This window comes from Microcaecilia unicolor, chromosome 2 (assembly GCF_901765095.1).
Source record: "Microcaecilia unicolor chromosome 2, aMicUni1.1, whole genome shotgun sequence".
In the NCBI taxonomy this organism is placed as follows: Eukaryota; Metazoa; Chordata; class Amphibia; order Gymnophiona; family Siphonopidae; genus Microcaecilia; species Microcaecilia unicolor.
The window spans coordinates 363,576,185-363,589,778 of record NC_044032.1 but is presented as its reverse complement, the minus strand read 5'-3'; the positions used below and the strand labels follow the sequence as shown (position 1 = coordinate 363,589,778).

The window sequence follows — 13,594 nt, the reverse complement described above, 5'->3', positions numbered from 1 at the left end:
AAAGTCTTCCCCACCAGAGGAGTGGGAGGATAAGCATACAGCAGGCCCTCCCCCCAATCCAGGAGGAAGGCATCCGATGCCAGTCTGCCGGGGGCCTGAAGCCTGGAACAGAACTGAGGGACTTTGTGATTCGCTCGAGATGCGAAGAGATCCACCAAGGGGGTGCCCCACGCTTGGAAGATCTGGCGCACCACTCGGGAGTTGAGCGACCATTCGTGAGGTTGCATAATCCTGCTCAGTCTGTCGGCCAGACTGTTGTTTACGCCTGCCAGATATGTGGCTTGGAGCACCATGCCGAGACGGCGAGCCCAGAGCCACATGCTGACGGCTTCCTGACACAGGGGGCGAGATCCGGTGCCCCCCTGCTTGTTGACATAGTACATGGCAACCTGGTTGTCTGTCTGAATTTGGATAATTTGGTGGGACAGCCGATCTCTGAAAGCCTTCAGAGCGTTCCAGATCGCTCGCAACTCCAGGAGATTGATCTGTAGACCGCGTTCCTGGAGGGACCAGCTTCCTTGGGTGTGAAGCCCATCGACATGAGCTCCCCATCCCAGGAGAGACGCATCCGTGGTCAGCACTTTTTGTGGCTGAGGAATTTGGAAAGGACGTCCCAGAGTCAGATTGGACCAAATCGTCCACCAATACAGGGATTCGAGAAAACTCGTGGACAGGTGGATCACGTCTTCTAGATCCCCAGCAGCTTGAAACCACTGGGAAGCTAGGGTCCATTGAGCAGATCTCATGTGAAGGCGGGCCATGGGAGTCACATGAACTGTGGAGGCCATGTGGCCCAGCAATCTCAACATCTGCCGAGCTGTGATCTGCTGTGACGCTCGCACCCGCGAGACGAGGGACAACAAGTTGTTGGCTCTCGTCTCTGGGAGATAGGCGCGAGCCGTCCGAGAATCCAGCAGAGCTCCTATGAATTCGAGTCTCTGTACTGGGAGAAGGTGGGACTTTGGGTAATTTATTACAAACCCCAGTAGCTCCAGGAGGCGAATAGTCATCTGCATGGACTGCAGGGCCCCTGCCTCGGACGTGTTCTTCACCAGCCAATCGTCGAGATACGGGAACACGTGCACCCCCAGCCTGCGAAGTGCCGCTGCTACTACAGCCAGGCACTTTGTGAACACCCTGGGCGCAGAGGCGAGCCCAAAGGGTAGCACACAGTACTGGAAGTGACGTGTGCCCAGCTGAAATCGCAGATACTGTCTGTGAGCTGGCAGTATCGGGATGTGTGTGTAGGCATCCTTCAAGTCCAGAGAGCATAGCCAATCGTTTTCCTGAATCATGGGAAGAAGGGTGCCCAGGGAAAGCATCCTGAACTTTTCTTTTACGAGATATTTGTTCAGGGCCCTTAGGTCTAGGATGGGACGCATCCCCCCTGTTTTCTTTTCCACAAGGAAGTACCTGGAATAGAATCCCAGCCCTTCTTGCCCGGATGGCACGGGCTCGACCGCATTGGCGCTGAGAAGGGCGGAGAGTTCCTCTGCAAGTACCTGCTTGTGCTGGAAGCTGTAAGACTGAGCTCCCGGTGGACAATTTGGAGGTTTTGAGGCCAAATTCAGGGTGTATCCTTGCCGGACTATTTGGAGAACCCACTGATCGGAGGTTATGAGAGGCCACCTTTGGTGAAAAGCTTTCAACCTCCCCCCGACCGGCAGGTCGCCCGGCACTGATACTTGGATGTCGGCTATGCTCTGCTGGAGCCAGTCAAAAGCTCGCCCCTTGCTTTTGCTGGGGAGCCGCGGGGCCTTGCTGAGGCGCACGCTGCTGACGAGAGCGAGCGCGCTGGGGCTTAGCCTGGGCTGCAGGCTGTCGAGAAGGGGGATTGTACCTACGCTTGCCAGAAGAGCAGGGAACAGTCCTCCTTCCCCCAAAAAATCTTCTACCTGTAGAGGTAGAGGCTGAAGGCTGCCGGCGGGAGAACTTGTCGAATGCGGTGTCCCGCTGGTGGAGATGCTCTACCACCTGCTCGACCTTCTCTCCAAAAATATTGTCCGCACGGCAAGGCGAATCCGCAATCCGCTGCTGGAGTCTGTTCTCCAGGTCGGAGGCACGCAGCCATGAGAGCCTGCGCATCACCACACCTTGAGCAGCGGCCCTGGACGCAACATCAAAGGTGTCATACACCCCTCTGGCCAAGAATTTTCTGCACGCCTTCAGCTGCCTGACCACCTCCTGAAAAGGCTTGGCTTGCTCAGGGGGAAGAGCATCAACCAAGCCCGCCAACTGCCGCACATTGTTCCGCATGTGTATGCTCATGTAGAGCTGGTAAGACTGGATTTTGGCCACGAGCATAGAAGAATGGTAGGCCTTCCTCCCAAAGGAGTCTAAGGTTCTAGAGTCTTTGCCCGGGGGCGCCGAAGCATGCTCCCTAGAACTCTTAGCCTTCTTTAGGGCCAAATCCACAACTCCAGAGTCATGAGGCAACTGGGTGCGCATCAGCTCTGGGTCCCCATGGATCCGGTACTGGGACTCGATCTTCTTGGGAATGTGGGGATTACTTAGTGGCTTGGTCCAGTTCGCAAGCAATGTCTTTTTTAGGACATGGTGCAAGGGAACAGTGGACGCTTCCTTAGGTGGAGAAGGATAGTCCAGGAGCTCAAACATTTCAGCCCTGGGCTCGTCCTTCACAACCACCGGGAAGGGGATGGCCGTAGACATCTCCCGGACAAAGGAAGCGAAAGACAGACTCTCAGGAGGAGAAAGCTGTCTTTCAGGAGAGGGAGTGGGATCAGAAGGAAGACCCTCAGACTCCTCGTCAGAGAAATATCTGGGGTCTTCCTCTTCCTCCCACGAGGCCTCACCCTCGGTGTCAGACACAAGTTCACGAACCTGTGTCTGCAACCTCGCCCGGCTCGACTCGGTGGAGCCACGTCCACGATGGGGGCGTCGAGAGGTAGACTCCCTCGCCCGCATCGGCGAAGCTCCCTCCGCCGACGTAGTCGGGGAGCCCTCCTGGGAGGTGGCCGCAGTCGGCACCGCACGCGGTACCGACGTCGGGGACCTCACCCCGGGCGATGGGCCAGCCGGCGCCACGCTCGACGGTACCGGAGGCGCAAGCACCGCCGGTACCGGAGGGGTAGGGCGCAACAGCTCTCCCAGAATCTCTGGGAGAACGGCCCGGAGGCTCTCGTTCAGAGCGGCTGCAGAGAAAGGCAAAGAGGCCGATGCAGGCGTCGACGTCAGAACCTGTTCCGGGCGAGGAGGCTGTTCCGGGCTGTCCAGAGTGGAGCGCATCGACACCTCCTGAACAGAGGGTGAGCGGTCCTCTCGGTGCCGATGCCTGCTGGGTGCCGACTCCCTCGGCGACCCAGAGCTCTCGGTGCCGACGCGGGGAGGAGACCGGTGTCGATGCTTCTTCGACTTCTTCCGAAGCATGTCACCGGAGCTCCCCGGCACCGACGATGAGGACGTAGAATCCAGCCGTCGCTTCCTCGGGGCCGAGGCCAAAGGAGGTCGGTCTCGGGGGGGCTGTACCGCAGGAGCCCTCAGGGTAGGAGGAGACCCACCCGAAGGCTCACCGCCACCAGCAGGGGAATGGACAGCCCTCACCTGCACTCCTGACGATGCACCACCGTCCGACGACATCAGCAGACGAGGTCCCGGTACCACCGACGTCGATGCAGTCGCCCGATACCTTGGCGCCGATGCAGAGGCCTGATGCCTCGATGCACTCGATGCAGTGGCGGCCGAGGACGTCGATGCACTCGAAGATCCTGGTGCCGATGCCGACGAAGAGCCCGAGAACAACACGTTCCACTGGGCTAATCTCGCTACCTGAGTCCACCTTTGAAGCAGGGAACACAGACTGCAGTTCTGAGGGCGGTGCTCAGCCCCCAGACACTGAAGACACGACGAGTGTCTATCAGTGAGCGAGATTATCCGGGCGCACTGGGTGCACTTCTTGAAGCCGCTGGAAGGCTTCGATGTCATGGGCGGAAAAATCACGCCGGCGAAATCAAAATCCGAAATGACGGAAAAAGAGCACCAAAAAGTTTAAGGGAGAAAAAATCTCGACCGAGGCCGAAAAGAGGCCTACCCCGACAACGAAAGAAAACTTACCGGGGCAAAAAGCTGAAAATACGGGGAGGGGTTGAAACGAAACCCGAGGGGGTTTTCGAAGCACTCACAACACTTTTCAAATATTTTCCGAAGAAAAAAGACACACGTCAAAGAATTGGACGCGCGAGGTCGACTTTCCGGGGCTCGACACGGCGAAAACACTACCGTACCGAGTGCGGACAAAAGAAGACTGGCCGGCTCGAGCCGGTTTCGGGCGGGAAGACGGCCGCGCATGCGCGGTGCGCGCGGGGACTAGCAAAGGACTTTGCTAGTGAAGATTCCGATTGGAGGGGCTGCCGTGGACGTCACCCATCAGTGAGAACAAGCAGCCTGCTTGTCCTCGGAGAATAGTATAACAAGCAATATGATTATGATAAAGCAAGATAATAGCATAACAAGCAGATATTATGTTTAAATCTGTTTATTAAAGAAATAATAATGCAATATACAGGGCTATACCAGAAAATACAACAGAAGAACAATAACCATGTAACAGACACAAGCAGATATTATAAGACAGTTTTGAATATATGTGGAGGAATTGTGTGTGTTCACATTGGTTGATCTTTGTGGTATGCCTCGTTAAAGAGATGGGTCTTCAGCAGTTTGCGGAAGTTCATTAGTTCGTAGATTGTTTTTAGGTTGCGCGGCAATGCGTTCCCATAGCTGTGTGCTCAAGTAGGTAAAGTTTGACGCATGCATTAGTTTGTATTTTAGACCTTTGCAGTTAGGGTAGTGCAGATTGAGGAATGTGCGGGATGATCTTTTGGCATTCCTGGGTGGTAAGTCTATCAGGTCTGACATGTAGGCTGGTGCATCTCCGTGAATGATTTTGTGGACTAAGGAGCATATTTTGAACGTGATGCGTTCTTTAATTGGGAGACAGTGTAGTTTTTCTCGTAAGGGTTTAGCACTTTCATATTTTGTTTTACCAAATATGAGTCTCGCTGCTGTGTTCTGGGCTGTCTGAAGTTTCTTAATTATTTGTTCTTTGCAGCCGGCGTAGAGTGCGTTACAGTAATCTAGGTGAATGAGCACCATTGATTGTGCCAGGTTACGGAAAACAGTCCTTGGGAAGAAAGGTCTTACTCTTTTTAGTTTCCACATTGAGTGGAACATCTTCTTGGTTGTGTTTTTCGCGTGGCTGTCGAGTGTTAGGTGTCGATCGATGGTAACTCCAAGAATTTTCAGGGTTTCTGAGATTGGAAGGTTTTGTACATTTTTGGGATCCTGTCGGGTATTTGTGACCTGGATTGGCCACTGTTGGAAACAGGATGCTGGGCTCGATGGAACTTTGGTCTTTCTCAGTATGGCAATTCTTATGTACTTATCCAAAGGATCAATCACATTCCTCTTATAAAAGGTTAGATTATTTGTACTTAGGAAAATACCCAAGTATCACATCGCCCCCCCTGAATGGAAGTATGGAAAGCCCAGCAAACCCAGGGTCTCCCGAGGATCCTGATAAAGGTATTAATTCCGACTTAGCGCAATAAACTCTCAGCGCCGATAGGTCTCTGAATTCCCCTACCATGGAACGTGCCCTCGGCAGGTCTCTGGGTGCGTTTGTCACATATAATAATATGTCATCTGCGAAGAGGTTTAGGCGAAGCTCCCTGCTCCCCACCCTTATCCCCTTAAGATTTCCACTGCAACGTATCTTTATAGGCAGCTGCTCAATTGCTAATAAGAAAAGGAGTGGAAAGAGAGGGCACCCCTGTCTTGTACCCCTCTGTAGTGAAAAACTATCTATAAATTTTCCATTTACCAATAGCCTCGCCATAGGAAGGGTGTAAAGAGCCTTAATCCAAGACACATATGCTCCAGATATACCAAACCGTCCCAGAGCCCCAAATAAATATTGCCATGAAATGCTATCAAAGGCCTTCTCCATGTCCAGTCCCACAATGACCTCCAGACTGCCCTTCCCCTTATGCTCCTGAATAGTCATCATAGCCAGCATACGGTTTATGGAGGCATATCTACAAAGCCTACTTGATCTTCATGCACTAAGGTGGGGATTACCTCATTCAGACGTCTAGCCAATATGGCTGCCAGAAGTTTAACATCCTGATTCAGTAATGAAATAGGGCGGTAGGAACCCACCTGGGCCAGGTCTTGGTCTGGTTTTGGCAGAAGTACTATGTGAGCCATGCTGCGCTGTATAGTCAGGTCCTCTTCCACTCACCCATTAAACCATGCTCCCAAAGCTGGTGCTACCAAATCAGCCATAGTATGATAGTACTCTGGGCCACAACCATCCGGTCCTGGCGCCTTGGTAAGCTTTAAAGATTTAATGCCCATCCTGATCTCCCTCTCTGATATGGAGGCATTTAAAGTGGTTAGCTGTTCCTCCGTTACGTTTGGAAGCTGTATGTTTTGGAAAATCTCCTCACACTTACCGGGATCAAAGGCTCTGGCTGTATACAGGGAACTGTAGAATTTAACAAATTGTTGCATGATATGGGATTCTTTGGTATACACCCTCCACTTGTCATCCTTAATAGTAGAGGTAGCTTGCCGCTTACGCAGTGGCCTGACCAGATTAGCCAGTAATTTACCTGCCTTGCTGCCCCATTTGAACAATCTAAAGCGCTGGAAGTATATGTCCCTCTCTGCCCTCTGGGTCAGTATATCATCTATCTGTTTCCTGACCTGTGCCAGGGTTGTCTTATATGCGTCAGTCATGTGTATCATGTGTGCCCTTCGCAACTGATGGTACTCCTTCGACAAACGCATTAAATCTGCCTCCCCCTGTCTCCTCTTCCCTGCCGTGTATGCTATCATGTGGCCTCTCATTATATAATTTGCAATTTAGTAACAATTACAAGAAAAAATGAAAATAAGAAAAACAATTACAATGATGACAAATTAAGGTGCAGTAACCTACTTCCAAATGTTGATTTAAAGCTTTGTGCTTATTGGAAGGTCACCTCTGATGGTCCGGATTACTACTTATTATTAAGGAATCAGTTCCAAGGAATTATTCTGTGAATCAAGGTGAAGATGTTATGTTACATGGTTCTTCTATTCCACAATAACCAGTAGTAGTTCTATGCGGATCACATAGTCAAAACAACAGGATCATCCTGGAATTATGGTGACATATTATTACATAATTATATTAAATATATTTTATGAATAAGTAAGTTTTAAGATTCTTGCTGAATATTAAATCATTTGGTATGACTCGAATCGACAATAGCTTAATAATACAAAGAATTAAATATTTTGAATTTTTTTAACCAATTTAGGTGATGGAAAACTAAGTTGCATTTGATTACGAGTCACACCATTAGAAAGAAGCGTTACCCAATAAACTAAATACAATGGGGCCTCAACATACAAAATATGATGAGCTAAAGTACAAAGTCTGAATTGTACCCTGGCATGCACAGGCAGCCAGTGTAACTTCTTAAGCAATGGAGAAACAGATTCTGATCGTTGGGCAGGATATATCAATCTGGCAGCTGCATTTTGAACCAACCACAGTCATATCATATAGTCTTGGAACAACTCGTATAGACAACACTGCAGTAGTCCAATCTAGACAAAATCAAAGCCTGTACCACCAGCCTAAATTTTTCTGTTTCAAAATATTTATGAATCACATATATTTTAGCATATAGAAAGACTTGCTAATAAGAGACTTTACTTGGTGAGAAAATGTTGTTGTTGTTACATTTGTACCCCGCGCTTTCCCACTCATGGCAGGCTCAATGCGGCTTACATATTGTATACAGGTACTTATTTTTACTTGGGGCAATGGAGGGTTAAGTGACTTGCCCAGAGTCTTATTTGCAACTCACTATACATGAATATTTTGGTAAAACAATTGAACAAACAAAAAGAAAGAGCACAAAGGGCCTTCAAAAACAGGAAGGAACACAGCCCCTTCACCAAAACAATCCTTCAATGGTGAACCTCGACCGAAGAGAGACCCATCATAGAGCAATCCATATCTACACCTAAGATTTTTGAGCAAGATTCCAAAGTCGTTGAGATGATTCTGTGGAGTCCAATGGACCCAACCACAAAAATGTGGGTTTTGTTGGTTCAATTTTAGTTGGCTGCTCATAATCCAGTTTTCAATTGTTTATGCACAAGAAGAGATATTAAGTAACGTAGCTGACCAACCCCCTCTATAATCCGCTCCCTCAAATTGGAAAAAACATATCTGCACAAAAATGGTATGGAACGTTACATTTTTCCAAGATGACACCTGGAGTAAGATATTGAATAGCAATTGAGATTAGCGAACCTTGTGTGACCCCACAGCTGGTCCTCCAATTGGCAGAAAAAAAATACCATTTTTCTGCACTTTATAACTATGGGTTAACAAAAACCACTCAAAACACAGTAACCCCTGTTACCTATTCCAATGTTGCTCAACCTTGTTAACAAGATGTTATGGTTGACCAAGTCGAAAGCATATGATAGATCAAACTGAATAACTATTGCTTTCTGCCCTTGACTTAATAGAGCTTTACCATATGTAATGATGGAAGCTACTGCTGTCTCTGTACTATGGATTTTACGAAACCCTAAGATGTAGAATATTATTTTCCAATAGATAATCATCTATTGATGCAAGTTATCAAAATAACTCCTTGACTTTATTATGGGCACCCTCAAACTCTTGGTTGCTCCAAATATAAAATCCAAGCCGCCGTATCTCAAAAAACGAAATAACGGAATTAGAAAAGGGTTAAAGAAGAGCAACCAAAATGATAAAGGGGACGGAACTCCTCTCATATGAGAAGAGGTTAGAGCTCTTAAGCTTGGACAAGATAAATGGCTGAGGGGACATGTGATCGAGGTCTACAAAATCCTAGAAATGAAAACTATTTTTCACTCTCAAAAAGAAGAGTACAAAGACCAGGGAACAGTCAATGACACTATGGAAATACTTAAAAAAAACAAATAGTAGGGAATATTTTTTCACATTGAATAGCTAAGCTCTGGAACTCATTGCCTGAAGATGTGTTAACAGTGGTTAGTGTAACTGGAGGAAAAGTCCATAGTCTGTTATTGAGATAGATATGGGGAAGCCATTGCTTGCCCTGGGATTGGTAGCATGGAATGTTGCTACTACTTGGAATTCTGTCAGGTACTTGTGACCTGGATTGGCCACTGTTGGAAGCAGGATAGTGGGCTAGATGGACCACTGGTCTGACCCAGTATGGCCATTCATAGGTTCACAAAAAAAAAGTAACTTTTGAGAAGCAATCTGTGACAAAGAAATAATTATATTTTAAGCCCTTGTTCCATACAAAAAGCCTCGCATGATACATATCTAATGCTAGCCATGATTAACAGCAAACATTTTCTCCCTTTGCAAGATGTGGAATTTGTTTTTCATTTTGATATGATACAATAAATTCAGATACAGCAACTTCTGCAAAAACAAAAATGAACTCTTTTGTTGGGTTTCTATTCTAATTAAAAAAAAAAGTGTATGGATGAGTCATTTTATTTTGTCTGCATATTAAAAGTTTAGAATAAAGAAAAAGGAGACCAAGGGACAAGACCAAAAGTGGCAGCAATGGATTAAGTATTTGCTGTTTCAAGGGCACTCACCTTCATCCACAGTAAACTGGCAGCTCTTGTCATTGTAGAAAAGAATTCTCTTCTTGTCTGGACGGGTAACAAATACTATCTGGTCCCCTAGTGCCTAAGTTACAAAAGAAATCCAAACTGTTAGACATAAGTCCTAATGTAACATGATACTTGGGTCCTATAACAAACAGTTTTTCAAGGCAAACAAAGAATTGTGACTGCTGTGTGAGATCTCTTGGGTATGCAGAAATAAGGGTCAAACAAGTGGCCTGATGGAAGAGACAATAGTTTTAGGAATCTACTCACAGATACCTTAAAGAGGATATCATCTACAGGTTTTATTTACTTGCTGACTCCTATTTTTACATATTCAAACTGAGTATCAACACACACTCTCTCTCTCTCTTGCAAGATATAAATATGAGACAGCGAGATCTAGTTCAAGAATGGTGCCTCTAGGATAGCTCTCTGGGACAGAACTCAGGAGTATATTCCTTTTTCTACAGATAAGGCAGTTTACTGGTATACCATTTATATGGCTTATTTACTACTTCAGTTGGATGCTTCACCGTTGGCTCCTAACTAGCAACTAAAGTACCATACAGCCCCTTGCGCAACTTAATCCAAAACATAAATGTCAAACAAGCAATGCAAATTCCCCTGTTATAGCTGTTCTGACCCCCCCCTATGAGCTTCTCAGTTGCTGGTTGCAGTTTTGGGCTAGTCTGCTTCTCTACATTACAAACTTTAGCCTCTTTATATTAATTTATCATATTACTCTCTGGGATCCTGGTCAGTAACTTTCCCACCCAACATACAAGCCTTATAACACAACTTTAAACCAGGGCAAATTTATATTAGCAATAATGTTATCTCTATCTGCTTAGCTATCTTTTCCCCCAGCACAGGCTACTTTCCCAGGTATTTAAACTACACTGTAGATCCCTTATAAATGTGAACTTTGTGTTCCAAGATATTTGGCTTAGAGAATGATGCAGGGACAAAGTGGTCCCTGCCCTGTTCCTGAAAGCTCTGTCCCCACCGACGTGCAGATGCATCCGAACAAGCCACAGTTATGATTTTATACTTAAATTATTTTATTACAATATAAGAAGAAACAATATTCTGTACAACTGCCATTTTATAAATCACAAACAATACAGAACAAGGAACAACAAAACCCGTCTCTCCTCCCCCCCCTTACAAATATCCCCTCCACTACTGAAAAAAACGGAACATGCCAAATTACTACAGAATGCTAAATAAAAAATTCATGCTAAAAAAATACCTCAAAATAAATTTTGGATATCCAGTAGATATTAACTTGGTACTTAAATGAGCATTCTTAACAAGAATGCTCATTTAAGAACCAAGTTAATATCTACTGGATATCCAAAATTTATTTTGATGTTTATTCTGAGGTTCCAGTTTGAACAATTATATACGGCCTGAATATTTAGTAACAAAATACCTCAGTCACACACAGAACACAAATGCCAAATACATAATAGCCAACCAAAAATGCTAAACATATATAAACCAAGACCCCCAAGAAGACACACCAAAGAAATAGAAAGAGATGCATTTCCTCCTATACTGTGCAAAATATAAAGATGACACATGCCAGGAATGGTGTTGGGGGGGGGGGGGGGGGTTGTAATTAGGACAACTGCCCCCTGGCCAAAGAGAGCCCTAAACCTGCTGGAAGCTGAAGAAGGCACAGCCTGGTAGTGGGCTTTGGGGTTCCCTCCCAGATTTCTGCTCTGGGCCCCAGCCATGTCTAACACCAGCTCTAGCAGCATATACATTTCAAATCTGACATATTCTATTCACAAAGCAGAAAATAAATTTTTGTTCTCTACTTTTCGTCATCTGGTTATTTTATTTTTCAAATCATGTAGGTCCCGGGCTCTGGTTTCTGTTTCCCTCTGTCTTCTCTTAACTCACTCGACAGGGTCTTCTGCCCATTTAACATTTCTTCTTTCTCCAAGCTCACCATCTATCTTCTATCTCTGTGTATCTATCTTTTCCCATGTTCAGCATCTCCCTTCTCTGTATCCCCTATATTGTCCAGTCCAGCATATCCCATGTTCATCATCACAACTCTATGTCTCTATCCTCAACCCATGACCAGCATCACGCCTCTGTGTCCCTATGCTTCTCAAGTCCAGCAGCTCCCTTCTGAGTTCCTATTCTCCTCCATTTCTAGCATCTTCACTGTGTGTCCATATAGCCCCCCCCCCCCCATGTCCGGCATTGCTCCTCTGTGTACATATACCATCTGCATGCAGCATCTCCCCTTTCGATCCCTGTCTCTATGCTCCCCTCCATGCCCATCATCTCCCCTCTGTTAGTGCATACCTCCCTGTATGCACTAAGCTGTGTCTAGCTTCTCCCCTCTCTCTTCCTCCCCCATGCCAATGTGTTTCTCTCCCCTCCCTCTAACCCCTCTCCCCCAATGGGACTCTAGCACCTGCCTTCCCTCCAGTCCCCCCCCCAATGGGTCCAGCACCACCCCCCTTCCCTCCAGTATCCCCAGTGGGACCAGCAACACTCTCCCTCCCTTCCCTCCCTCCAGTCCCCATGGGACTCCAGCACCACTACTCCCTTCCCTCCAGCACCTCTCCTCCTTTCCCTCCCACCAGCCCTTCCCCCATGGGACTCCAACACCTCTCTCTTCTCTCCCTCCCCTCCCTCCAGCCCCCCCTCAAGGGTCCAGCACCTCTCCTCCTCCTTCCAGCCCTTCTCTCCCCTCAGTCCCCCCATGGGTCCATGCACCTCCTTTCCGTCCTTCCTTCCCTCCTGCCCACTATGGGACTCCAGTACCTCTCCCCCTTCCCTCTCTCCAACCCCCTCATGGGTCAAAGACTTCCCCCTTCCTCCAGCCCCTCTCTCCCTTCCCTCCCCCGAGCCCCCCACCATGGGTCCAGTATCTCCCTTCCCTTCCTCCAGCCGCACGATGGGTTCAGAACCTCTCCCCCTCCCTCCAGTCCCTCTCTCCCTTACCTCCCCCCAGCCCCCACATAGGTCCAACACCTCTCTTCCCACCCTCCTGTCTCCCCATAGGACTCCAGCATTTCTCTCCCTTCCCTCTAGTCCCCCTCCCATGGAACTCCAGCACCACTCTCCTCTCTCTCCCTTCCCTCCAGCCCCCCCCCCCATGGAACTCCAACAGCTCTCGCCCCTTCCTCCAGCACTCCCTATTGGACTCCAGTACCTCTTTCCCCATCAGCTCCAATCCCCACCCCCCACTGCCCCCACGGGTCTGTTATTTTGTTGCACTGTCCCTCCCCCCCCCCCCACAGGTCTGTTATTTTGTTGCACTGCTCCCCCCACAGGTCCAGTATTTTGCTGTGCACCTCCCCCCCCAATGAGTCCAGTATTTTGTTTTCCTCCCCACTGCATCTCTATACTTTGCAGCCCTAAGGAGAATCGCTACAGGCCTGCTCCGGGGCCTTCCCTCTGCCAGCTCCCGCCTTCTGATGTAACTTCCTGTTTCACAAAACAGGAAGTTACATCAGAAGGAGGGAGCCGGCAGAGGGAAGGCCCCAGAGCAGGCTGGTAAGGATCCTCCTTGTGGCTGCAAGGTAGAGAACCGTGGTGGGGATGAAGGAAGGGAAACAGACACTGGAATGCCAGACCAACGGTGATTGTGGTTTTTCTTTTAAACACTGCGGGAGCAAGGCTTTTTACCGCTTCAGAGTAGCAGTAAAAAGATTTGCTCCCACACCCACGATAATTTTTTTTTAAACCGCAGGTTCCCATCCCTGTGTCATTTTCTAATTTGACTGCTTTATATGGGGTCTAAAGTGCAACAAGGCATACTATATGCAGTCTAGAAGCTTTAAACATTCTCCTAGTGTACCGTAATGACCACCGTTACCAGTAAATCACACTGACCTATCAAACTTCCCAAAACACCGATTATTCCTTAAATTCTTGATAAAATCTAACGTATCATTTT

At 47.7% G+C, this 13,594-nt stretch overlaps 1 protein-coding gene across 4 annotated transcripts in view; it reads right to left on the bottom strand.

The window, feature by feature from the left end:
- GTF2E2 (general transcription factor IIE subunit 2) overlaps nucleotides 1–13,594 on the bottom strand; it is a 143,810-nt gene that overhangs the window by 37,820 nt on the left and 92,396 nt on the right. For all 4 annotated transcript variants that reach the window (XM_030194519.1, XM_030194517.1, XM_030194515.1 and 1 more), the window contains exon 6: nucleotides 9,652–9,745. In XM_030194519.1, coding sequence (XP_030050379.1) covers nucleotides 9,652–9,745 — 94 coding nt within the window. The remainder of the gene's footprint in view (nucleotides 1–9,651; nucleotides 9,746–13,594) is intronic.